Here is a 27,186-nt window from a genome sequence, read left to right on the forward strand (position 1 = left end):
TCAGCATTCTGTTCTGTTTGGTGTGTTTTCCCTAAAGTGGTGTGACCAGTGGTTAGGGAAAATAAGTGTTTCCACTCTGGGAACCAATGAAAGAGGAGCTGGATCCTAGTCACCATGTGCGTCTTCTGTCGTCCTCTCCACCAGATGTGTGTCTGTACAGTATGTCCTGCAGTATGTGTCGGTTCTGCTGCATTCACTCCAGCCCAGGTTCTGGCAACACCGTTCGAACGGAGACAGACTGGCACAGTGCTTGGCTGCCGTTTTAAACTTCATAATGTCCCAAGTTGTAATCACTTCAGACACACTTTGTGCACGTAGTAGATCTTTGAAAATGGATCTCTTTAATTCATCAACTCTTTAATTTCAGACTTGATCCAGTAGGAGGGTGAGGGAGGAATGTTGAAGGACAGAATACAAGGTGTAGTGTAATGAAAGGAAGATAAGAGGATACAACATAAGCCTTAATATCAGACAGATGTGAAGAAATAGTCTCCTGACTCTTGATAACGTTGTTCATGTTTGTTGCGTTGCCAAGGTTATATCCCTTTTTACAGTCACTTGACAACAGTGCAATTTACAGCCGGGCCATAAAGGCTGAATTTGAATTGGTCCTAGACAGCAGACCTGGGTTCAAATACTATTTGAAATCTTTCAATTAGTTTTGAGTGTTTGCTTTAACCTGCCTGGGGTGCCAGATGGTTGGGGTTTGGACTTCTATTGGTGCCAGACAAGCTCAATCAAGCACAGCTAAAGTATTTGAAATCATTTCAAATAGTAATTGAACCCAGGTCTCTCTAGAGGCCCTGAGGTCCTGACTGAGAGATGTGGGAGAGGAAAGAGTTAACAACCAGGACCGATGAATACTGGTGCATACCCCCCCCCCCCCCCCCCTGTTCAGCACAAATATGCTACATCAGCATGACTGCACAATGTACAGCCCCAATGTATGCCAATGAAGCAATGAGCATTCTGTCAACATACACTTGACATGGATGTAACCAACGCTAAAGTCACTGCAAATCTGTCTGATTTCTTTTTGTTGTTGTGTTCTCTGTCCATTATTTCTTTCTTTCCCCTTCATTCTCGGTTTGTTCTCATGCCCAGCGGTGCCCATGTGAGAGAGTGAAAGAGAGCGAGAGAATGTGTGTGGTGTGTGTGCGAGCGACCGAGAGAGAGCGTGACAGACCGAGAGAGAAACTCACACCGTCTGGAAAACATTACTCAGATTCCTGCAGGCAGGGGCTCTGATTATGTTGGCAGTGGTGAGAGGTAGAGACACGGGTATGAACTACAATCCCTGAGCGTAGTTCTGCAGCGTTTATTGGAGATTACACACAACTATAGACTATGTTTTTGAACATTGAAGGTGAGGTGAAGTTTCTGTCTCATTCCTCTGTCACATGCTACTACTGCCAGCTGAGCAGAAGGCTTGTCCAATAGAGGGGGCTGTAGAGCGCTGTCAGCAGGAGCAGCAAGCAGGGGGGGGGGGCGGCTGCAAGGCTGCAGACAACAAGGGTAAACATGGCCAGTTTGTTTTACCTGAGCTGTGTTAGGGGCTGGCCTGGGGCAGGAAAGAGAGCCACTAACCCCCAACATCCTCACCTGGGTGCATGAAACCGAGGAAAACGGACTGAAACAGAAAGGGAATATCTGGCTTTCACACTACTGAGCCGAACTGAACAGAGCTACACCAAGCTGTACTGAGCTGGCCTGGTTCCGCATCACCTAGAACTGTGCTGAAAAGGACCATGTGAAAATGAAACGATATCTGAGCCTGATATTATTCCATTTGGTTCGGGTCAGAACGATAGTGTGAAAAGGGTACATGTGGCTTGGCTGTCTGCTGCAGCCACCAGGCACAACCACCAGGCACCACCACGTCCACAGACAGGAAACACTGACTCCTGCTCATGATTCTCATAAAGTTGGGATTTCCTGGGCCTTTGTGGTACACAGCCATCATACCCCTTAACTCTGGAGCTCACCGGCACGATTGAGGTATTTCTGAAGTTTTCCGTTTATTTGCCCTCATTTTCACTCTTTGGGCCAGACTTCTGGACACAGATTAAGTCTACTACTGGATTAAACTCTTTCAATGGAGATTCTCTATTGAGCATTATTTTTAGTCCATGACTAGGCTTAATTTATGTTAACTGGCCCTTTTTGTGTTTTAATCAGAGCTTGTTCAAGGGTTATTATAAATCTAGATGGTTTCCTTAAAAAGCAGTATATGGACAAGAAGAGACTGCAATCCACACTGATCTTGTTCCACACTGATAACCTTTGTTCTAGTTATGCAACAGTACATAGGTTTCCTTAACTATCCCTTTTTAAAGCTGCAATATTTCTTTTCCAAATTCACATGTGTTTTATAGGTCACTTTCAATGAAAGCAAGTCTAAGAAGCGGTAGATCTGTTCTATGTTCGCTATTTCTATGCGTCCCGTTCTTAAATTTTGTTTTTCGGGTCTTTTACTTTTTGTACATCAGCTGAAAAATATAATTTGCTTGGTTATGAAACATTTTTATTTCACAGCGGTTTAGATGATACAGTGATTCTCTACACCAGGGCTTCCCAAACTCGGTCCTGTCTTTCTGTGTAAGTCGTCCTATATTCTCCCATAGCCCCTCACAGGTCCCCCTCTCCTTGTACAGAGGGACACATTTTCCATTTCTTTTTTCCCCCTCTCTCCAGGGGTGGTTGAGTCCAGATGTGTGCTTGGAGATGTTTTTGTGGGATTTTTTTTAATGCCCCATCTGCCTTGTTTTAAGAGCAGAGGAGTCGGAGAGAAACTAGAACTAGTTCAAAGCTAGTGTTTCACCTTCCACTGTAAATCCATTGTTGGGCCCTGTGCTGGAGGAGAGGGGGAATGAGAGAGGAGGAGAGGGGGAATGAGAGAGGAGGAGAGGGGGAATGAGAGAGGAGGAGAGGGGGAATGAGAGAGGAGGAGAGGGGGAATGAGAGAGGAGGAGAGGGGGAATGAGAGAGGAGGAGAGGGGGAATGAGAGAGGAGGAGAGGGGGAATGAGAGAGGAGGAGAGGGGGAATGAGAGAGGAGGAGAGGGGGAATGAGAGAGGAGGAGAGGGGGAATGAGAGAGGAGGAGAGGGGGAATGAGAGAGAGAGAGGGAGGGAATGAGAGAGAGAGAGGGAGGGAATGAGAGAGAGAGAGGGAGGGAATGAGAGAGGGGGAATGAGAGAGAGAGAGGGAATGAGAGAGAGAGGGAATGAGAGAGAAGTGTCACTACACAGAGACTGCTTACTCTGTAGAAAGAGGGAGGGAGAAAGAGAGCGAAGAAGGTACAGCGAGAGAGTGACCAACTGAGGGGGAGAAAATAAGAGGTGACGGCAGCTGGGTCGCTCGTACACATGGCTCCGGAGAAGTTATAAAAACAAAAGTTGTGCGATCGCTCTGACGTGGACGACTCACATTCTGGTAGTATAAACAATTGTTAAAGCCGCCCAATAAACAGGAAGGAGAGAGATGAAGTACAGAGCCACGGTAAGAAAAGAACTGCACGCTCGCACACTCTTTCTGCTCAAAGGCAGCACTCAGCAACACAACAGTATAAGTTTCATTGTGTGTGTGTGTGTGTGTTTCAGTTTAAATTGTGTACTTGTGTTGGTGCTTAAGGAATCTGTTCCTGTCAAGGGGAGAAGGAGCTGATCGGTGGAGGTTTCGCCTGTAGAAACTATATTAAGAAAATGTACTTAGTGTGAATTAATTGCGTCACAGCTTTGAAAGTCAGTGCTCTTGAACTGCAAGGACACAGGAGAGAGGGGAATGTACAGTGAGGGGAAAAAGCATTTGATTCTCTGCTGATTTTGTACGTTTGCCCAATGACAAAGAAATGATCAGTCTCATTTTAAATGGTAGGTTTATTTGAACAGTGAGAGGCAGAATAACAACAAAAACATCCAGAAAAATGCATGTCAAAAATTGATTAGCATTTTAATGAGGGAAATAAGTATTTGACCTCTCTGCAAAACATGACTTAGTACTTGGTGGCAAAATCCTTGTTGGCAATCAGAGGTCAGACGTTTCTTGTAGTTGGCCAGCAGGTTTGCACACATCTCAGGAGGGATTTTGTACCACTCCTCTTTGCAGATCTTCTCCAAGTCATTAAGGTTTCGAGGCTGACGTTTGGCAACTCAAACCTTCAGCTCCCTCCACAAATCTACTATGGGATTAAGGTCTGGAGACTGGCTAGGCTACTCCAGGACCTTAATGTGCTTCTTCTTCAGCCACTCCTTTGTTGCCTTGGCCGTGTGTTTTGGGTCATTGTCATGCTGGAATACCCATCCACGACCCATTTTCAATGCCCTGGCTGAGGGAAGGAGGTTCTCGCCCAAGATTTGATGGTACATGGCCCCGTCCATTGTCCCTTTGATGCGGTGAAGTTGTCCTGTCCCCTTAGCAGAAAAACAACCCCAAAGCATAATGTTTCCACCTCCATGTTTGAGGGTGGGGATGGTGTTCTTGGGGTCAAAGGCAGCATTCCTCCTCATCCAAACACTGCGAGTTGAGTTGATGCCAAAGAGCTCCATTTTGGTCTCATTGTGGTCTCCCACAACACTTTCACCCAGTTGTCCTATGAATCATTCAGATGTTCATTGGCAAACTTCAGACGGGCATCTATATGTGCTTTCTTGAGCAGGGGGGCCTTGCGGGCGCTGCAGGATTTCAGTCCTTCACAGTGTAGTGTGTTACCAATTATTTTTCTTGGTGACTATGGTCCCAGCTGCCTTGATCATTGACAAGATCCTCCCGTGTAGTTCTGGGCTGATTCCTCACCGTTCTCGTGGAGTTGCAATGATCATGGGGTGAGATCTTGCATGGAGCCCCAGGCTGAGGGAGATTTGACAGTTATTTTGTGTTTCTTTCATTTGCGAATAATCACATCAACTGTTGGCACCTTCACACCAAGCTGCTTGGCGATGGTCTTGCAGCCCATTCCAGCCTTGTATAGGTCTACAATCTTCTCCCTGACATCCTTGGAGAGCTCTTTGGTCTTGGCCATGGTGGAGAGTTTGGAATCTGATTGATTGCTTCTGTGGACAGGTGTCTTTTATACAGGTAACAATCTGAGATTAGGAGCACTCCCTTTAAGAGTGTGCTCCTAATCTCAGCTCGTTACCTGTATAAAAGACACCTGGGAGCCAGAAATGTTTCTAATTGAGCAGGGGTCAAATACTTATTTCCCTCATTTAAAATGCAAATCCATTTTTGACATGTGTTTTTCTGGATTTGTTTTTGGTTATTCTGTCTCTCACTGTTCAAATAAACCTACCATTAAAATTATAGACTGATAATTTCTTTGTCAGTGGGCAAATGTACAAAATCAGCAGGGGATCAAATACTTTTTTCCCTCACTGTAGCTGGGTTTTGACCAAGATGCACCAGTTTCACCTGACACCAACCTAAGCACATAGCCAGTTTCTCCTGAGTCCTGACACTGACCCACCTATAATCCATCTAGGAGTTCATCTCCTAAATTCCCTTCCTATCCAGGGTCGTATTCATTAGGCACCAAAACAGAGGATAACGGACTGAAATAGCGAGGGACTACCCAAACTTGTCCAATAAGAAATTCTCTTTCCGTGTCAAGTGTTCCGTGATGAATTCCACCCTTCTATCACTTCTATGCGGTATCTATGTGGAGGTATCTGTTTGTGTTGGTGTGTTTGCTCCACCACAGTGTTGTAATGGCAGGCCTGTGTTGTGAGGCAGGGCCTGGATTCTTTGGCGCTGACTGGGAGTGAGAGGGATGATGTTAATGAAGCTACTGTCAGTCTGTCACAGCACCGAGGCAGGGCTCCAAGTCTTCCCCAACCCTACTGCATGTCTTCTTGTCACTGTCACCTCTGCTGCCTGGGGACACGGATGTGACTCTGACTCTCTCTGGGGGAAGGGGTCTGGGGAGGTACGACTGTGGGTGCGTCTCAATCTCAATCTGTTTCTTCCTGAAGTGTGCACTTGTTCACTACAACCCACAAATTTAAAACCATTGGATTGGTGAAGGCATAGGCTAGGAAGTTTCCACCATGTACGTATGTATACCAGTCATTTAATTTCAAATAATATATTTTTTGGGACATGCCCCAATGTGTTTGGCTCTTACCAGCATGTTGTCCTCAGCCTACTTTAAAACCCCTCTGAGGGGTGTGGTCACTTGAAGAAATTCCCATGGAAAACCATTGATTTTGAGTGGTATTTCCACCACCTAATTCAAAATCCCAATTCAACCCCTGGTTGTATGCCTGTGTTTTGATAGCCAAATATGATGATGATTTGCACAGTTTCCTGTGTGTTTTGTTGACGTCAGGGACACGGTACGTAATCAAAGAAGTGCTAGTGTGTATGAACCAAGGCTGCTGTGGCCCTCCAGCTAACTGCACTAATGAGGAAGACAATGGACTAGCCCTTTTTGAACAGTCGTATTCACTAGACACCAAATGGAAGAAAACTGACCGAAAACCGGGAGGGACACCCTCAACTTGTCCAATAAGAAAATATTTTTGTTGTTTTCTCCCATCTTGTAAGGAGTGCATTAGAAGTTGTCCACACTAGGTGGAATGAATACAATATTTTGACTAACAGCAATATGACCTGTCATTCCTGGGTCCTGCTAGTCTCTCAATGAAAGCAGCACTCTCTGAGACTGCAATCAAAGCTACGCGTACTATATGCGTATACAATACTTGAGCCTCCAATAGATGACTCCACTATTTTCTCCCGCTCTCTCCCCATCAGTAGCTCCTGATTTAGAATCTCATTGGGAGGAAATGCTGTTTTAGTGGCACACTGCAGTGATACACAGAGACACACACTGATGACAGAATACAAAGTGTCCCCTAAGAGACTGAATGTGCAGTCGCCGCTGGCTCTTATTGGCCGTGCGGTTGCTTTTCTTCTCTTTAATTGGCTGGTTTGCTATAGTGAGGAAAGGACTAATTTGCGTGAAGGTAAAGTTTGGCGGAAAGAAAGTACAGAACCGAGCCATTGATTTGAACCTGTTGACTGGTCTTCTTGGAATGCTCTAGCCCTACGTTGGGTCTGTGTTTCGGGACGGATATTGTTTTCTACCACAGCTGCCCGTATGAGTGGGAGATGGAGAATGTTTTCACCTGCTAATGTAGAGCTATTGCAGTCACACTAGTCGGTCCACTTTCCCCTATACACGTATGTGGGTCAAAGACATTAAATGATTTCAAAGTAGCAAAAAAATAAAACCGCAATTACAATTCTCTAAAAGGCTTTTTTTTATGTATATTGGAGTGTCACGTATGCCCTTATATTAGTTATATGCAAGAATAAATCAAATAATTCATTTTTATTGTGATTCATATGAATGTACCCTAGTAAATTGTAATTCATTATAACACTCTGACCAGTGCCTGTGTTCTTTTGCCCATCTTAATATTTTATTTTTATTGGCCAGTCTGAGATATGGCTTTTTCTTTGCATCCCGGAGTCGCCTCTTCACTGTTGACTTAGAGACTGGTGTTTTGTGGGTACTATTTCATGAAGCTGCCAGTTGAGGACTTGTGAGGCATCTGTTTCTCAAACTAGACAGTCTAATGTACTTGTCCTCTTGCTCAGTTGTGCCCCGGGGCCTCCCACTCCTCTTTCTATTCTGGTTAGAGCCAGTTTGCGCTGTTCTGTGAAGGGACTAGTCTACAGCGTTGTATGAAATCTTCAGTTTCTGGGCAATTTCTCGCATGGAATAGCCTTCATTTCTCAGAACAAGAATAGACTAATGAGTTTCAGAAGAAAGGTATTTGTTTCTGGCCATTTTGAGCCTGTAATCGAACCCACAAATGCTGATGCTCCAGATTATCAACTAGTCTAAAGAAGGTCAGTTTTATTGCTTCTTTAATCAGAACTACAGTTTTTAGTTGTGCTAACATAATTACAAAAAGGTTTTCTAATGATCAATTAGCTTTTTTTAATGATAAACTTGGATTCGCTAACACAACCTGCCATTGGAACGCCGGAGTGATGGTTGCTGCTAATGGGCCTCTGTACGCCTATGTAGATATTCCATTTAAAAAATATTGTTATTGTTATTTACAACATTAACAATGTATTCACTGTATTTATAATCAATTCGATGTTATTTTAATGGACAATTTTTGATTTTCTTTCAAAAAATAGATTTCTAAGTGACCCTGAACTTTTGAACGGTTATGTACACGCACAGACACAGACCGACAGAGCTTCACATCATCCCTCTTTTTCAAGCATTGAGGGGGGACTCCATGGCAGTCCATCATCAAAACGTTACTAGAAACTTGAAGTAGGCCACTGATTCAAATCATGGAAAATAGTGGTTTCATTAGACCTCTTTCGAAACGGCTCTTCCAAAGTCTGCCATCGTAAACCCTGATTGATTTCGCCTTCAGTAGGTTCTCAGTATGTTTCCATATGAAATATTTCTACAGTAACACTTCCTGTGAATACCCGCATTATAAACGTTGATGACAAGCTATCCATTCTAACTCGCCATAAACGCACAAATAGCCGTTCAAAAGAATTCTGTATACTCCAAGGTGACGCTTTAAAAGTGAAAGTGCTCAGAATACCCTGTTGTGCTTTGAAACACATCTGGACTGCTTTAATCATTTAGCTTCCTTCCTAAATGGCCACATGTGACCTCCACTTGCGGCCATGGAAAACCCAGGAGCGTCAGTCAGCCTACAACCTCGAGAGCGAGAGAGGTCCCATGACCGCTATCCCCTGTCAGTTCTGTAGCGAATCCCAGGATGTAGTCGTGTGTATGATCCCATAATGTCTGTGAACCTGAAGCATCCATCTGTGTTGGCTCTCTTTCCTTCTGTGTTACTCCCTTTTTGATAACAAGATGGAGGAGAGCCAGACAACTGATTCATAGTGGAGCATTTTTCAAAAGGGCAAAACTCTTGAGTGGCTAACCGTGCTCTCCTTAGAAGCAGATTATACCCATGTTTGTTTTTAGTTATGCTGGCTGAGACCGAACTGGGGATTGGCCGATGTTCTCCACTTTCCCACAGACATAAATCCCTCCCTATTTTTCTCATGCTGCCTTTTAGATGAGCCGAGGTAGACTGCAAACCGGATGTCATTGTTTTCAATGAGAGAACGATGCTAAATGCCGTTCGGGCTCCCGGTGAATGCCGTTCGGGCTGCCACTGTAGACGGGACACAAATTGCCATTTGCTATTGGCAGTTTGATGCTGATTGACTCCTCATTTCACCTCTTGTTGAAAGAAGCATTTACTTTGGCTTTCGACAAGGGCAATTTTCAAATCGAGGACTAGGAAGAGAGAATATTAACGTTGGTTGCGAGAGACCTAAGAATAAGAAGAACCTACAGAAGAAGAAGAGAGAATATTTACACAGCTCCACAAACTCTTTTCGCGATTGGCGAATGCATCATATTTGATGCACGTTTTAAGGTTTGGTATCTGGTTTATGTTTCCTGAACAACTTTTGCGGAAGTTGAATCGCTGTGGAAGTTAATGTTAGACCTTTAGTTCCATTAACAGACAGTTAATCAGATAAGGGAGATGGGCTAAATTGGGAGCCAAACATTGTTTACATCTGTGTTAGTAATACACGCATATACAGTACAGTGTGGTAAGTTAGAGTATACGAATGTTTAGCTGATGTGGGGTAACTAGTAGGGTACAGCTGTCAGGGTTCAGCAAGTTAACATTCAGCAATTTGAAATCCATTAACTCAGATTTTCGTACTTGAACTCAAAACTAACAGTTATTATCAATCTGTTAACGTTACTCAAAAGATTACCACAATATGCAGAAACGCCTTTACGATAGCAAACAGGCTAAGAAATGATAGCTAGCTAAGTTACTTACTGCAGAGTAGGGAGTCTGTTCCTAAAGGACCCAATGGGAGGCCAGGCCTATACTTTAAACTACACATTTTAGTTAGCAGCTTTTACTATCTAATCTTGTGGATCCCTTAATTATACATTTCTATAGAGATATGACACATTATTTAACGTGTATTTCAAACGGTTCAAGATCCAGAGAAGAGGGTCATGTACAGCCGTGTTTTCAAACATTTCCCAGAACTCAGCATGGTTCTAGGAAAAGGGCTTTAACAGCTCCTGGTTATAAGGACAATTCGTGGCTTGAATATTCTCTAAATCAAGATTCTACTTATTGTTTCGCCTGTAGGCATTTTTCTATGCCCAGTACACCTGAATCTGCCTTCACATCACAGTCAGGTTTTTGTAACTGGGAAAAGGTGCTGTTTAAAGATTCTGGGTTTACGCTCCATTTGAAGGCAGTGTTATATCAATGCTATGTATGCTTGGAATCAGCATCAAAGGGTTATTGACAGCAACTCATCAATGTTAGATGTCATAAATGAGGTCCAGAAAAATTTTGGGGATGAAAACTGTACTTACATTAAAACGATTGCAGATGTGCTCCTATTAACTGCCACTCTAAATATAGTGCAGAGAGGTCATCGAGAGTCTGACTCTCACAACAAGGGTAATTTTTTTACTATCTTAGAAGAAATAGCAAAGCATGTTAAGTACACAAGCCACCAAATCCAGAAGGAAGTTCTTGAGGTCTTAGCTGAGATGGTGCAAAGTGAAATAATAAGAGAAGTGAAAATGACACTAAAGATTTAAAGAAAAAGTAACTTTATTTGTGAGGTACTACTACAGCGGGGCCATCCACGAAAGCTTTTTACACCTTTTCAGTCATCTGAGAGCTTGCAGCAGGTCTCACAAAAATGATAATCGATTGCCTTGGAAAAACATGGTCTGGACTACAGAAATGATCTTGTGGGACAAGGCTATGACGGTGCATCCATCACGAGCGGAAAGCATTCTGGTGTGTCTGCATGGATTAAAAACAGTTCAAGATTTGCATTTTAGCTGCACTGTTATGCAAATTTTTTGAATTTGGTTCTTGTCGATGCTGTAAAATCAGTGCCTGAGGCAGTTCACTTTTCTGCTCTTCTGCAGAAGCTTTATAACTTTTGTATCTGGCTCATACGTTCATCTCAAGTGGCTTGCAGTTCAGAAAGAGCTGTATCCACAGCAGCAGCCCAGGGAACGACAGAGACTTACAGATGTAAGGTGGGCATGCAGATACGTGGCATGCCGTAGTCTGAGGGACAGGCTTCCAGCAGTTCTGAGAGCGCCACAGGATATCACACTTGAAAATAGTGGTGATGGATCAGTGGAGGCAAGGGGCCTTCTTTCTCAGAGAGATTTTACATTTCAAAGGGCTTTTGGGTACCTTTTGTAAAGTGCTTGGTGATGCCAAATGTATTTCTGACATGCTCCAATCAAGCTCTCTTGACCTAGCAAGGGCTGTGGACCTAGTAGGTGCCCTTACAGACACATTACAGGACTACAGAAGTGAGTGTTACTTTGGAGAACTATGGAAAGAGGTTGAAGAGATTGCAGAGCACTGCAAAATATGTGTACGAACAGTTTTGTAAAAGACGACTCATTGATGAGCACTGTTGGACAGAAAAAATAGTAACCAAAGTGATGGTATGAGCGATCTTTTATCAGGTGCTTGACAGTCTCACAGCTGAGCTGCAGAGGGTTTTTTCAAAGGGGTCCAGTCTCTCAACCCAAAGAGCACAACATTCTTGAATGAGGAGCCTCTGTTTGGAGCCTCTGTTTGTCTTTGCTCAGACCAGATTTAGAGGACCTCAAAACATGAGGTTCATCAAACCAAGTGGCTTCTTGATAGGAGAGAGAAAAGTGGAAGGGACAGACCGTCTAGTCTCCTTGACTTTGTGTTTCTAGAATGTTATAAAGAGGTCTTCCATGAGCTATTTCGACTTTAAGATTTCTATTGTTACACCAGTCAGCAGTGCTTCTTGTGAAAGAAGCTCCTCAGCTTTAGAACTGTTGTCCTAAGTTGGGTTTTAATCAGCGGTTGATGACGGGTTAAGTCACCTCGGGATTCTCAGGGTTGAGTCAAGGAGGGTACGCGCCCTCAACACTGAATGTGTGAAACATTTTGGCAGTTCTCACCAGAACTGCAGAATTATGCTGTTTTTAATTCTACCTAGGATCATTTGGCACTTAGGCGGTCTGGTCATGATTAAAACCTGCACTGTGTACTAGCTAGTACACTGACATTCTAAAATGATAAATCCAAGGGGTATCTTGTCACACTTAATTTGGTCTTGATTAGGACAATTCCAAAAATTCTTTGCTATTAGTTAACATAATATATATGAGCATAAATATGATACTGTAGTTTGTAATATTGCTGGGCACCAAAATTATTTGTATTTTTCAAGTCAAATTGCAGTGCTTTTGTGTTGTAAATAAACTATGCAATTTATCTCCTTGGTGCTTGAGCTTTATTTTCTGAAAATATTTAGGATATTCAACATTTATAGACCCAGATTATATATTCATGAAAACAGTGACCAAAGTATGTGTGTGTGTGTGTGTGTGTGAGAAATTGAACTGCAGTTCTGAGGTAGAGACACTGACTAGTCATAGTATGTTCAAGAATTCTAGTGAAGTGTGGTCTGAAAGGGTTACTATCTGCCACATTGAGTGAATTATCACTTCTACCTCTAATCAGCAATCATAGGATTTATTGATGCTCCTTAGATGTCACATTTTCTGTCATGTTCTTTGGACCCTCTGAAGTAGCCTTGGCCACCCCATTTACAAAACTCTACTTCCGCTACTGGACGGAACTTGACGCCAGAGTTAAAATATTCAAATGTTTGCCGTCTGTGGTAGCACGGTTTTGTTTACTGAAATCACGATAGCAATGCATAGTCTTGATGGCTTGCTTTTACGGTTACCATCTTGCTTTCTTGTCCCGCTATGCCGACTGTTATGACGGTTTTGACGCCCCTCGTCTAAATGCAGCATTAGTCTTTCTCTTCTATATAGATAATTTACCTGAGAAAATATGATCAAATAGTGACCTTTTAAAAAGAAGCCTTTATTCATGTATTAACTACTCAACCCCCTCCATTATGAAAAGGATAACATTAAATTATATTTAAGTGATAATGACCGAGAAGCCGGTGTTTGGAGGATATATTGGCACAGGTGTTGGTAAACCGTGCCAATATATCCTCCAAACTTCGGCTTCGAGGGCATGATCACTTTTATACATTGGGTTACCAACATATTCAAATCATGATAGACATATTTGTGTTACTTTATTGAGGAATTGAATCATACTACTTCCTCCTTCAACAAGATATAAATTTAGTCCCAACAAATCTAGGGTTGCTACCCAAGCCGGCTGTTCGTCGTTCTATCGGCTCGGTTGCCAGAGACGTGACACAGAACTAAAATACTTAATGACTGGATCTATGGACGCGACCCAGTCGTTCATTCTAAATGTTCTATATCTATGGACACTGTTGTTCAGAGGAGCTAGCCAACAACACAGCTAACACAATTATTTCAAACTAAAGCTGTACAGACTGCAAACTAGCTACACTTTGTTTCGATCTTTGTCAAACGAAACGATGTTCCAAGTGTCTGAGAGACGAACAGCAAGGCTAATACCCATCTCTGCTGTTGAAAACTAAATGTTAGTCTAAAATAATGTGAGAATGTCTAGATATTTTTTATAGTGGAGATCAAATTTACAATTTGCCTGGCTGGGTTGAGGAGACAGTGGATTACGCAGTCAGATTGAACAGAGTAAATAGGCATTTTAGTCATAGATTTAGCTAGTGGTAATTTGTGGAATAGACACCGGCTGGAATGCGGTTTTAATCAACCAGCATTCAGGTTTAGAACCACCTGTATTATAATTAAGCAATAATGCACGAGGGGCTGTGGTATATGGCCAATATACCACGCTAAGGGCTGTTCTTATGGACTGTGCAATGTGGGGTGCCTGGATACAGCCCTTAGCCATGGTATATTACAAACCCAGAGGTGCCTTATTGCTATTATAAACTGGTTATCAACGTAATTAGAGCAGTCCAAATCTGTTTTGTCATACCCTTGGTAAACGGTCTGAGATACCACGGCTGTCAGCCAATTAGCATTCAGGGCTCAAACAGTTTATAATATGTAATAATATAACAGGATACCATGGCTATGGACCATTTAGTTGATTCCCTTTCTAGCACCATACCCACTTTTACACAATGGTGGGAAAAGTACCCAACTGTCAAACTTGAGTAAAAGTAATGATACCTTAATAGAAAATGATTAAAGTGAAAGTTACCCAGTAAAATACTACTTGAGTAAAAGTAAATCTACTAAAGTATCAAAAGTAAAAGTATAAATACGTTTTAAATTCCTTAGCAAATGGATAGCCAGGGGCACACTCCAACACAGCAACACGATTTAGAAACACAACGTGTTTAATGAGTCCACCAGATCAGAAGCAGTAGGGATGACCAGGGATGTTCTCTTGATAAGGGTGTGAATTGGACCATTTTCCTGTCCTGTAAAGCATTTGTATTTATTATGGATCAAAATGGAACGAGTACTTTTGGGAGTCAGGGAAAATGTGTGGAGTGTAAGTACATTTTCTTTAGGAATGTAGCAAAGCAAAAGTTGTCAAATATATAAATAGTAAAGTACCGATAGTACTAAAGTTTTTTTGGGGCTATCCAGTGTTTTTACTTTACGATACTGCTTACACATCACTCACTGTAACTGCAATGGATCATGTTTAAATCTCTTGTCTGTCAATGCTGTTATACGTCAGACTTCCAGATGCTGATAATAGCAATGAACCCTTTTCAGCTGCTTGGTTCATCCTGTATACCACAATATAGACCAAAGGGCAACGCTAAGGTCAGGCAAAGGGCAACGCTAAGGTCAGGCAAAGGGCAACGCTAAGGTCAGGCAAAGGGCAACGCTAAGGTCAGGCAAAGGGCAACGCTAAGGTCAGGCAAAGGGCAACGCTAAGGTCAGGCAAAGGGCAATGCTAAGGGCAAGCATTGTTTTATGGTTATGCATCAAACCCACTCATTCCCCTTAGCCACACTCGGTTGTTCACTGCTCTGTGAGAGCAGGTAGAGTGAACATCAAGTTGACTCTCCATGCAGAATTCTGCAAAAATATCTTGTGTACAATGCGAAACACCAAATAATGCATGCAGAGCAGAATTAGGCTGATAGCCGCTAATTATCAAATTCCAGAAAATAGTTGTTTTTAAATTCTTCAACCACCTAAATGGAAGCGATTCATCAAAACCTTCCATATCAAAGCCATCACCTACAGAGAAATGAACCTGGAGAAGAGTTCCCTAAGCAAGCTGGTCCTGGGACCCCACAGAGCCCCAGGACAGCAACACAATTAGACCCAACCAAATCATGAGATAACAAAAAGATAATTCTTTCCAATATGTCAAGCAATTTACAAAAAAACTGAGCAAACTAGAATGCTATTTGGCCCTAAACAGAGAGTACACAGTGGCAGAATACCTGACCCAAACTTAAGGAAAGCTTTGACTAAGTACAGACTCAATGAGCATAGCCTTGCTATTGAGAAAAGTCGCCATAGGCGGACCTGACTCTCAAGAAAAGACCGACTATGTGCACAATGCCCACAAAATGAGGTGGAAACTGAGCTGCACATCCTAAACTGCCAAATATATGACCATATTAGATTTTCATATTTCCCTCAGATTACACAGAAAACAAATCAACTACCATATCTACTGGGTGAAAGACAGGGGGAGGGTAAGTGGTGGACGGTAGGAGAAAGAGGGCAAGGGTGGGAGAGAGGGAATGAGAGTGGGAGAGCGGATTAGAGGGGGCCAGAGCAGGCACACCGCAGTAGGCCCCGGTCCTTTTGTTTTCTCCACAGGATCTGGAAAAGGTGACAGCATGCTGGTAGCGGTATGTACAGTTGGTAGCGCAGCAGTGTTGGTGTGTTCAACAAGGACGTGTGTGTGGAAGGGGCAGAGTGTGGGGAGGCAGGAAAACGACTCTAAAATCCCCATTTGAGGAACAATGAAGTAATGGAGAGAGGTGGTGTTGGGAGACCGCTGAGCGAATGGGAAACCGAAGCGGGAGAAAAGGGGGTTCCTCATCCTCTCCCTGTCAGAGAGAGAACTCCCTCCCTGTGTTGAGAAGAATGTTGGCGCTGTTCCATTGTTTTCTTGAAATGGTTTCTCCATAGAAATAGAATCAATAGAACGGTCCACCCACCCATTGTGACGTCATTAACTTGGATGGGGATGTCCGTTCTCGTAATTATATTTCTATGGCTTTCCCCTGTCTTATGTCAGTTTCTGATAGTCAATCAATTAGCCCTTGTCAGCTAAAATATTTTAGCTGGCTAATTCAGCAGCCTGTCTGAACTTGTTATCGTTGTCGAATTACCAGTCGGGTGCACCCCATTGATTTTGTTAGTCAGTTTCAAGGATGTGGGTATGCAGACCCGCAAGCAACTATGGCCCCTCATGATGAGTTCAGATTTGTTGTGTCCCCCAACCCCTCAAAGTTGCTCATCACTGGATTAGATGTCCAGATAACAGGCTTCTCACTAATGAGCCCGGGGAGAAAGGAGGTTCCTCATCCTCTTCCTGTCAGAGAGAGAACTCCCTCGCTGTGTTAAAAAGAAAGAGAAGAATGTTGGCACTGTTCCATCATCTCTTGAAATGTTTCCCCATATAAATATAATCAGTAGAATGGTCCACACATGGCATCATTAACTTAGATGGGGATGTCCATTCTAGTAATTCTATGTCTTTCCCCTGGATGTTGACGCAATTAGATGCCCATTCTCACTAACCAGCCCAACGAACCCTGGGAGAGGAACTTCTCTCAGTGCAGCACCAGCCCAAGACGGATCACTTTTTCCTCAGGAACTGCAGGCTCTTTGTTTTCCCCCAGGCCATGTGAAACGATAGCTCACCAAGGCTCCGGGCCCGTATTCCAAAAGCCTTTCAGAGTCGAAGTGCTGATCTAGGATCAGGTCACCCCTCTCCATATCATTGTATTTCATTCTAAGTATTCTAGCTCAGCCCTCCTACTCTGAGACTGTGAATACGGGCCTGTGACTTGAAGGGGGGATGGTGGAGGAGAGAAAGGAGATGGAGGGGTGCTGGTGACCACTAGCTACCTAAAGACCCTCGGAGGGATACAGTGTAAATGAAGTGAGTGAAAAAGGCTGGAGTGAAAGCTTGAGTCATCACCCCATGAATCTTCATTTGAGCCAGTTTGCTACAGCATGAAAATAAACTTGCAGCAACAGGTAATGTGGATTATAATTCATTTTTAAACATTCTAAGGGTTGATACTTTTTTTTGTAAGAAAATCAAGTCTGAAGTTTCAGTGGAAATTCCAAACTTCAGAAGCCTTTTTAAACTTCAAATATACTGCATTACAGGAAGGTTCCCCGACAACAGGGTGATCACAGTAAGATCCGACATCTGTAGGAATCATGAAGCTGGAACAACTCGCCTGCCACTAAGTCATAACGCTGAAGTACATTAAATGGTGCTATTAGGTGTTTGTGTGTGGAGACCCCTCAAGCAGAGGCAATTCATTAGGTTTAAAGTCTAAAGGGCTCTACGCTGTCTTCGCAAACGGAGCCGGCGCAGGTCCGTTTCTGTCGCTCTCTTCGTAGTTTACGTACATTTATACGGCCAACCTCCGTCGACCTCGCTTGCGTAGACTGTGTAGAGCTCTTAACAACCAGGGGTTGGCACAATTGGCACTCTACTCCCTACATAGTGCACTACTTTTAACCAGAGCCATAAGGGACCTTGTCAAAATTAGTGCACAATATAGGGAGTAGGGCGCCATTTGGGACATAACTGTTGCGACTACTTCACTATCTTGCCATTTCTCGTTGTAACTCACTGTTGCTTTAGGGAGGGAGAGGGAGAGAGGTATAGCAGGGTAGGGTACTGTGTGAAGCAGGGAGTTGTTTTTGGAACGTTGAGTACAGTGATGATGCTGGATAAGGAATGGAATCACTTCCTGGCAACACACACACACACACACACACACACACACACACACACACACACACTGGCACACGTTCCTCTCCAGTCTCCTCTCCTCAGCTACACTCTCACGTTCTGTCTACTTCATCCCTCCTCTCTCTCTCTCTGTCTCGCTCTGTTTTTCTCCTCTGTGATACAAGCCACATAGTCAACAGCTGCCTCACCCACTGCAGCCCTTAATTAGGTGGAGGAGCACCTCTTTCCCCTGGGCAGGGCCCTACTGTGTCAATAACACAACAACATATGCAGCTGCTCTGTACAGTGTGTGTGTGGTAATGAACATGGGCAATGAACAATAAACGTGTGTGTGTGTGTTGGCATAATCACCTGTGTAATCACCTGCCTTGTTGACACGTCCAGAGCGTAGTGACAGATCTGTGTGGTCCTGTGTAATGATAGTGACTACTGTATAGTGAGCCATGGATCTGGGTAACATTTGCGGTCTGGTACGTAAAACTCAAGCCTCCATCGTAGAGAACAGGTTCCTGGGCAAACGCATTGACGAGCTGAAGGATGTAAGTTAAGTGTTTTCAGTGCACATATTATTTAAATAGATTGGGGATTCTAGCTTGGTTGGAGCCTGTAAGACTTTGGTCGAAGTGCAAACTTTTTTGTTCCTGCGCTTCTAGTTCTAGCTTACACAAGATTACAAAGTGAATCGTTTTCTAAGGAGAGCTCCTCGGTGTGGAACACTGCAAAACTCCAGTTCCTGCAATCATTGTCTGCCTGTATGTTATTGAATGTGGGAGAGAGGGCTCTTGTGCGAACTATTCTTTAGTCATGGTTTTTGATGGAAATGTGTACCTTTTTATGCGAAGCATTGCGTCATAGTGTGTGTTGAAGTACGTACTGGAGCTAAATTCCGGGGTGCTGGAGCTAGATTCTGGGGCCGTTATGAGCGCTTACTTGTCAGGCATAAATGAACACTTTGAGAGAGATTCACACGCAACGGTGATCCAACTTAACCAGCGTCTGCTTAGAATGTCTCTTCTGTCTTTTGGTATTAGTTTTTCTTCTTCTCTCTCCTGCCTTATTTTTGTCTATTCATGGTTCCTATTGCTGACCTTCTCTCTCCTCCCTCCAGACGTTGGGGAGTGACGGGGTGCGGATCACAATGGAGAGTGCCCTGACGGCCAGGGACCGGGTGGGTGTGCAGGACTTTGTCCTGCTGGAGAACCACACCAGCGAGGCGGCCTTCATCGAGAATCTCCGCAAGCGCTTCAAGGAGAACCTCATCTATGTAAGACGTCCTACCCCAATTACACTCGCCTCCCGGGTCATATTCATTAGGTAGCAAACGAACGCAAAAGGGGAAGGAAGACCTGAACTTGTCCAATAAACAACGCTTGTTTTTGTATTCTGTTGCGTAACATGTTGCTGCCCTCCATGAATTTGTGCCTGCTGAAGCTACAAATACACTGTGTGTCGATGCATCCCAGCATTCCCCCACTGTGTTGTCACCTTAGAGAGAGAGTTCATGGTGTCTTTGTCTCGCTCTCAGACATACATCGGCTCAGTCCTGGTGTCGGTGAACCCCTACAAGGATCTGGAGATCTACACCAAGAACCACATGGAGCGCTACCGAGGCATAAACTTCTACGAGGTCTCTCCCCACATGTGAGTAACCCGGGTATCCCAACCCACCATCTTCCCCCTTCTCCTCCTCCCATCCCAGTTGACTGAGTCGTGGACGAACAGTTATGTAACGGGGGGGTTTTCTGAGTGTCTGCTCGGCATACATTACGTCGGGCCTGTTTGTTTTGAGTTGCTAAGCGAAGAGGTTAATTCCTGGCCAGTTCCTCTGACTCTCTGACCACGGACCAACAATGGACTGTATTATGGAGATTCCGCCATGCGCTCGGCTTCGCTGCTCCTTCGCTGCTACTCGACTATGAAGCCATGAAGGGGTGGAGGGAGGTGGGTTGGGGGTGGGTTGGGGAAGGTGTGATTGGGTGGAGGGAGGTGGGTGGGTGGAGGGAGGTGGGTTGGGTGGGGGGGGTGGAGGGAGGTGGGTTGGGGGAGGGGGGTGGAGTGAGGTGGGGGTGTGGTACTAGGTGTTATCAGAGGTATCAAATTGGTATAAAATGTGTAGAATTTTGTGGAATTGTCCATATACGAGATAGTCAAAACAGAACTACACAAAATAAGAAATTATGTTAAGAACAGTTGAGGATTTGTGTGGAAATGTGTAGTAATATCCCCTCTACTGTATCCCCTCTACTGTATCTACTCTACTGTATCCCCTCCACTCTACTGTATCCTCTACTGTATCCCCTCTACTGTATCCCCTCTACTCTACCTTCTCTACTCTACTGTATCTTCTCTACTGTATCCCCTCTACTCTACTCTATCCTCTACTCTATCCTCTACTCTATCCTCTACTCTATCCTCTACTCTACTGTATCCCCTCCACTCTACTGTATATTCTCTACTCTACTGTATCCCCTCTACTGTATCCTCTACTCTACTGTATCCCCTCTATTCTACTGTATCCCCTCTACTGTATACTCTACTGTATCCTCTACTATACTGTATCCTCTACTATACTGTATCCCCTACTCTACTGTATCCCCTCTACTCTACTGTATCCTCTACTGTATCCTCTCTACTCTATCCTCTACTCTACTGTATCCCCTCTACTCTATCCTCTACTCTACTGTATCCTCTACTCTACTGTATCCTCTACTGTATCCTCTACTTTATCCCCTACTCTACTGTATCCTCTACTGTATCCCCTACTCTACTGTATCCTCTACTGTATCCCCTACTCTACTGTATCCTCTACTGTATCCCCTACTCTACTGTATCCTCTACTGTATCCCCTACTCTACTGTATCCTCTACTGTATCCTCTACTGTATCCTCTACTGTATCCTCTACTGTATCCTCTACTGTATCCTCTACTGTATCCTCTACTGTATCCTCTACTGTATCCCCTACTCTACTGTATCCTCTACTGTATCCCCTACTCTACTGTATCCTCTACTGTATCCCCTACTCTACTGTATCCTCTACTGTATCCCCTACTCTACTGTATCCTCTACTGTATCCCCTACTCTACTGTATCCTCTACTGTATCCCCTACTCTACTGTATCCTCTACTGTATCCCCTACTCTACTGTATCCTCTACTGTATCCCCTACTCTACTGTATCCCCTACTCTACTGTATCTACTCTACTCTATCCTCTACTCTACTGTATCCTCTACTGTATCCCCTACTCTACTGTATCCTCTACTGTATCCCCCACTCTACTGTATCCTCTACTGTATCCTCTACTGTATCCTCTACTGTATCCTCTACTGTATCCCCTACTCTACTGTATCTACTCTACTCTATCCTCTACTCTACTGTATCCTCTACTGTATCCCCTACTCTACTGTATCCTCTACTGTATCCTCTACTCTACTGTATCCTCTACTCTATCCCCTACTCTACTGTATCCTCTACTCTATCCCCTACTCTACTGTATCTCCTCTACTCTACTGTATCCTCTACTGTATCCCCTACTCTACTGTATCCCCTACTCTACTGTATCCCCTACTCTACTGTATCCCCTACTCTACTCTATCCTCTACTGTATCCTCTACTCTACTGTATCTACTCTACTCTATCCTCTACTCTACTGTATCCCCTACTCTACTGTATCCTCTACTGTATCCCCTACTCTACTGTATCCTCTACTGTATCCTCTACTCTACTGTATCCTCTACTCTATCCCCTACTCTACTGTATTCTCTACTGTATCCCCTACTCTACTGTATCCCCTCTAGTGTATACTCTACTGTATCCCCTACTCTACTGTATCCTCTACTGTACTGTATCCCCTCTACTGTATCCTCTACTCTACTGTATCCCCTCTACTGTATCCTCTACTCTACTGTATCCTCTACTGTATCTCCTCTACTCTACTGTATCCTCTACTGTATCTCCTCTACTCTACTGTATCCTCTACTGTATCCTCTACTCTACTGTATCCTCTACTGTATCCCCTACTCTACTGTATCCTCTACTGTATCCCCTACTCTACTGTATCCCCTACTGTATCCCCTACTGTATCCCCTACTCTACTGTATCCCCTACTCTACTGTATCCCCTACTCTACTGTATCCTCTACTGTATCCCCTACTCTACTGTATCCTCTACTGTATCCCCTACTCTACTGTATCCTCTACTGTATCCTCTACTGTATCCCCTACTCTACTGTATCCCCTACTCTACTGTATCCTCTACTGTATCCCCTCTACTATACTGTATCCCCTACTCTACTGTATCCTCTACTGTACTGTATCCCCTCTACTGTATCCCCTATACTCTACTGTATCCTCTACTCTACTGTATCCCCTCTACTGTATACTCTACTGTATCCCCTCTACTATACTGTATCCCCTACTCTACTGTATCCTCTACTGTACTGTATCCCCTCTACTGTATCCTCTACTGTATCCCCTATACTCTACTGTATCCTCTACTCTACTGTATCCCCTCTACTGTATCCTCTACTCTACTGTATCCTCTACTGTATCCCCTACTCTACTGTGTATCCCCTCTACTGTATCCTCTACTGTATCCTCTACTCTACTGTATCCCCTACTCTACTGTATCCTCTACTCTACTGTATCCCCTACTCTACTGTATCCTCTACTGTATCCCCTACTCTACTGTATCCCCTACTCTACTGTATCCTCTACTGTACTGTATCCCCTACTCTACTGTATCCTGTACTGTATCCCCTCTACTGTATCCCCTACTCTACTGTATCCTCTACTCTACTGTATCCCCTACTCTACTGTATCCTGTACTGTATCCCCTCTACTGTATCCTCTACTCTACTGTATCCTCTACTGTATCTCCTCTACTCTACTGTATCCTCTACTGTATCCCCTACTGTATCCTCTACTCTACTGTATCCCCTACTCTACTGTATCCTCTACTGTATCCCCTACTCTACTGTATCCTCTACTCTGTATCCTCTACTGTATATCCTCTACTGTATATCCTCTACTCTACTGTATCCTCTACTGTATCTCCTCTACTCTACTGTATACTCTACTGTATCTACTCTACTCTACTGTATCCCCTCTACTCCAAATTGAAGGTACAGGAGGATGCGATGACACAAAGTGCCTCTGTTGGCTAACTGTCCCACTCCACTACTTCACTGACTCATGCTCTCTCTCTGTGTCTCTCTCTGTGTGTCTCTCTCTCTGTGTGTGTGTCTCTCTCTCTGTCTCTCTCCCTCCTCCTTCCAGCTACGCGGTGTCTGACAACTCGTACCGGTCCATGCGGACGGAGCGTAAGGACCAGTGCATCCTCATCTCTGGGGAGAGCGGTGCCGGCAAGACTGAGGCCTCAAAGAAGATCCTGCAGTACTACGCCGTGACCTGTCCCGCCAGCGACCAGGTGGAGACGGTCAAGGACCGCCTGCTGCAGTCCAACCCTGTCCTAGAGGTCAACACTGGGGGGAATACCATTTCATCCACTGCATGTGTCTGGCTTGGTCCAGTCTAAAACAAGACATCATATTTGTGTGTGTGTGTGTGTGTGTGGCCTGTCCTGGAGTGTGAGCAGGCTCTCTACTCATTTAGTGTACTGTATTGAGCTGTGGTGTGTTTGGCTGAATGGGCTGTAGACTAGTGGAGTCCAGACAGATGGGGCACAGATGTGTTAGGAGCTGACTGCCCTGTAATCTAGCCCCGTGTCTCAGTCACAGCCCAGCACACCTCCTGACCATCTGACACCACTTTAACACGCCTGTCTACCCTCCCCACTCCTGTATCCCCCTTCTCTGTCCTCTCTCCTGTTTACCCCCCCCCCCCTTTCTCTCCTCCTCGGTCTCCTGTCTGTCTCTCCCTCCTCTCGGTCTGCCTCTTCGTCCCAATGTGTGACCCCAGGCTTTTGGAAACGCCAAAACGTTACGCAACGACAACTCTAGCCGCTTCGGTAAATACATGGACATCCAGTTTGACTTCAAGGTGAGTGGTCACACACACACACACACACACACACACCCACACACACCAATGACCGAGTATGTTCCTGTAAGGAGGAAACCAGTACATAAACACTGCCAGTCCTTCCATATTAACTTGTACAATATGTTTATTTTTCCACTCCTACGTTGCTGTACTGTCCTGGGGGCCGTGTACACCTGCATGTGGCTCTGTATCTGTCTCAGTATCCCTGCCTCACCACCCTTTCCTCCTCCCCCGTTCCCCGGTTCCCTCTCTCCCGGCGGCAGGGTGCACCGGTAGGGGGACACATCCTCAACTACCTGCTGGAGAAGTCACGGGTGGTTCACCAGAACCACGGCGAGAGGAACTTCCACATCTTCTACCAGCTGATTGAGGGGGGTGAGGAGGACCTGCTGCGGCGCCTGGGCCTGGAGAGGAACCCCCAGCAGTACCAGTACCTCGTCAAGGTGGGACGCAGCAGAGTTTCACTCTATGGTTAGGTCTGGAATGGGACACTCTCCTCGTCTCCAACTTCTGACTGGAGCATGTGTCGAGCTGTTTAGGGCTCAGGTCAAAAGTTACGCACTCGTGTGTGTGATTTGAGATGGATCCCTAAGTCTCCTTTTTTGCTTTTACAGCAGGAAGAGGTGTGTGTCTTCTCTCACTCTCTCTCTCTCTTTCTCACGCTCCCACGCTCCCACACTCCCACACTCCCACTCTCTCTCTCTCTCTTTCTCACACTCCCACTCTCCCACTCTCTCTCTCTCTCTCTCACTCACTCACTCACTCATGTTCTCTAGTGTGTGCTGGCTGTGGCCCAGTGTGAGACCTGCTTAATGGACCCAGTGTGTTATTAGTGCTGCTATAGAGATGCTCTCAGGTGAAGGAGTTGTCTATCCCTCCTCACTCCCCCGCTGAGACCTACAATATTTCTGCAAACGCACGCACAGACACTTTATTTAGTCAGCCAATGAATGTGTGGGCGTTCAGTATGCGGCGTGCACACGCCTGCGTAGATGAGTGTCTGTGTTTGCTGGATCTACAATTTAGTACGCATACGGCCTGTAGCGAGGAAGCATGTAAAACATGAACCTGCCGATCTTTCAGGAACGTCTGAACGTGTCTACGTGGAGCAGCTTGGTGGATGTTTTTAACTTAACACCCTACTGTTTTACTTCTTACTAACATGGATTTAGATGTCGGCTGCTTTGTTGAGGAACGATTTTACTTGCAATGTAGAATTGTGGTGTTTTGGCTTCAACCGTGTTTTGTCTGTGTGTGTGTGTTTCTCAGGGGAACTGTCCCAAGGTGAGCTCCATCAACGACCGCAGCGACTGGAAGGTGGTGAGGAAAGCCCTGTCTGTCATCGGCTTCAGCGAGGACGAGGTGGAGGTAAGAACCTGTTCTTACAACACAGACACACAGACATGATGTTAACCGCTTAGGTCGGTGTGTTGTTGATCACCTTAAATACTACTACTGAACACTTATTCCATTTTTGACTGCCTGACCAATCCCGCCTGACCAATCCCGCCTGACCAATCCCGCCTATGCTTTGGGTGCCACCCTCTGTTTTGTTATTGTGGAGTAACATGCTGTATTCCCCTTTGCTGCAGTCTTGTGTATATAGTCAGGTTGTGTGACTGTCTATATTGACCAATAAAGTGGTCTTATCTTATGTGTGAGTGTGTTGGGACAGTGTGTGTGATGAGAGGGCTGATTTGTGTGGATGTTTTTTGCATTTTCATGACTGGTCTGGGCTTTGGGCCAGAGCTCAGTATTTCTCTGTTCAGTGAGGGAAGAGGGAGAGGGCAGTGCTGCTCAAAAAAATAAAGGGAACACTTAAACAACACAATGTAACTCCAAGTCAATCACACTTCTGTGAAATCAAAACTGGCCACTTAGGAAGCAACACTGATTGACAATAAATTTCACATGCTGTTGTGCAAATGGAATAGACAACAGGTGGAAATTATAAGCAATTACCAAAACACGCCCAATAAAGGAGTGGTTCTGCAGGTGGTGACCAGACCACTTCTCAGTTCCTATGCTTCCTGGCTGATGTTTTGGTCACTTTTGAATGCTGGTGGTGCTTTCACTCTAGTGGTAGCATGAGACGGAGTCTACAACCCACACAAGTGGCTCAGGTAGTGCAGCTCAGCCAGGATGGCACATCAATGCGAGCTGTGGCAAGAAGGTTTGCTGTGTCTGTCAGCGTAGTGTCCAGAGCATGGAGGCGCTACCAGGAGACAGGCCAGTACATCAGGAGAGCGTAGGAGGGCAACAACCCAGCAGCAGGACCACTTCCTCCGCCTTTGTGCAGAGAGGAGCAGGAGGACCACTGCCAGAGCCCTGCAAAATTACCTCCAGCACGCCACAAATGTGCATGTGTCTGCTCAAACGGTCAGAAACAGACTCCATGAGGTTGGTATAAGGGCCCGACGTCCACAGGTGGGGGTTGTGCTTACAGCCCAACACCGTGCAGGACGTTTGGCATTTGCCAGAGAACACCAAGATTGGCAAATTCGCCACTGGCGCCCTGTGCTCTTCACAGATGAAAGCAGGTTCACACTGAGCACATGTGACAGATGTGACAGAGTCTGGAGATGCCGTGGAGAACATTCTGCTGCCTGCAACATTCTCCAGCATGACCAGTTTGGCGGTGGGTCAGTCATGGTGTGGGGTGGCATTTCTTTGGGGGGCCGAAACAGCCATCCATGTGCTCGCCAGAGGTAGCACTGACTGGCATTAGGTACCGAGATGAGATCCTCAGACCCCTTGTGAGACCATATGCTGGTGCGGTTGGCCCTGGGTTCCTCCTAATGCAAGACAATGTGGCTGGAGTGTTTCAGCCGTTCCTGCAAGAGGAAGGCATTGATGCTATGGTCTGGCCGGTCCGTTTCCCAGACCTGAATCCAATTGAGCACATCTGGGACATCATGTCTCGCTCCATCCACCAACAGACTGTCCAGGAGTTGGCGGATGCTTTAGTCCAGGTCTGGGAGGAGATCCCTGAGTAGACCATCCGCCACCTCATCAGGAGCATGCCCAGGCGTTGTAGGGAGGTCATACAGGCACGTGGAGGCCACACACACAATACTGAGCCTCATTTTGACTTGTTTTAAGGACATTACATCAAAGTTGGATCAGCCTGTAGTGTGGTTTTCCACTTTAATTTTGAGTGTGACTCCAAATCCAGACCTCCATGGGTTGATAAATTTGATTTCCATCGATAATTTGTGTGATTTTTGTTGTCAGCACATTCAACTATGTAAAGAAAAAAGCATTTA

At 44.9% G+C, this 27,186-nt stretch overlaps 1 protein-coding gene across 8 annotated transcripts in view; it reads left to right on the forward strand.

The window, feature by feature from the left end:
- LOC109905507 (unconventional myosin-Ic) overlaps positions 1–27,186 on the forward strand; it is a 68,252-nt gene that overhangs the window by 19,675 nt on the left and 21,391 nt on the right. For 7 of the 8 annotated variants that reach the window (XM_031790546.1, XM_031790539.1, XM_031790538.1 and 4 more), the window contains exons 2-7: positions 19,029–19,184; positions 19,446–19,561; positions 23,195–23,393; positions 23,837–23,917; positions 24,184–24,363; positions 25,190–25,288. In XM_031790546.1, the coding sequence (XP_031646406.1) occupies positions 19,029–19,184; positions 19,446–19,561; positions 23,195–23,393; positions 23,837–23,917; positions 24,184–24,363; positions 25,190–25,288 (831 nt within the window). Of the gene's footprint in view, positions 1–3,256; positions 3,501–19,028; positions 19,185–19,445; positions 19,562–23,194; positions 23,394–23,836; positions 23,918–24,183; positions 24,364–25,189; positions 25,289–27,186 lie in introns of those variants that run through there. The other variant, XM_031790541.1, reaches the window with a different exon arrangement.

Source organism: Oncorhynchus kisutch, linkage group LG15 (assembly GCF_002021735.2).
Source record: "Oncorhynchus kisutch isolate 150728-3 linkage group LG15, Okis_V2, whole genome shotgun sequence".
Classification (NCBI taxonomy): Eukaryota; Metazoa; Chordata; class Actinopteri; order Salmoniformes; family Salmonidae; genus Oncorhynchus; species Oncorhynchus kisutch.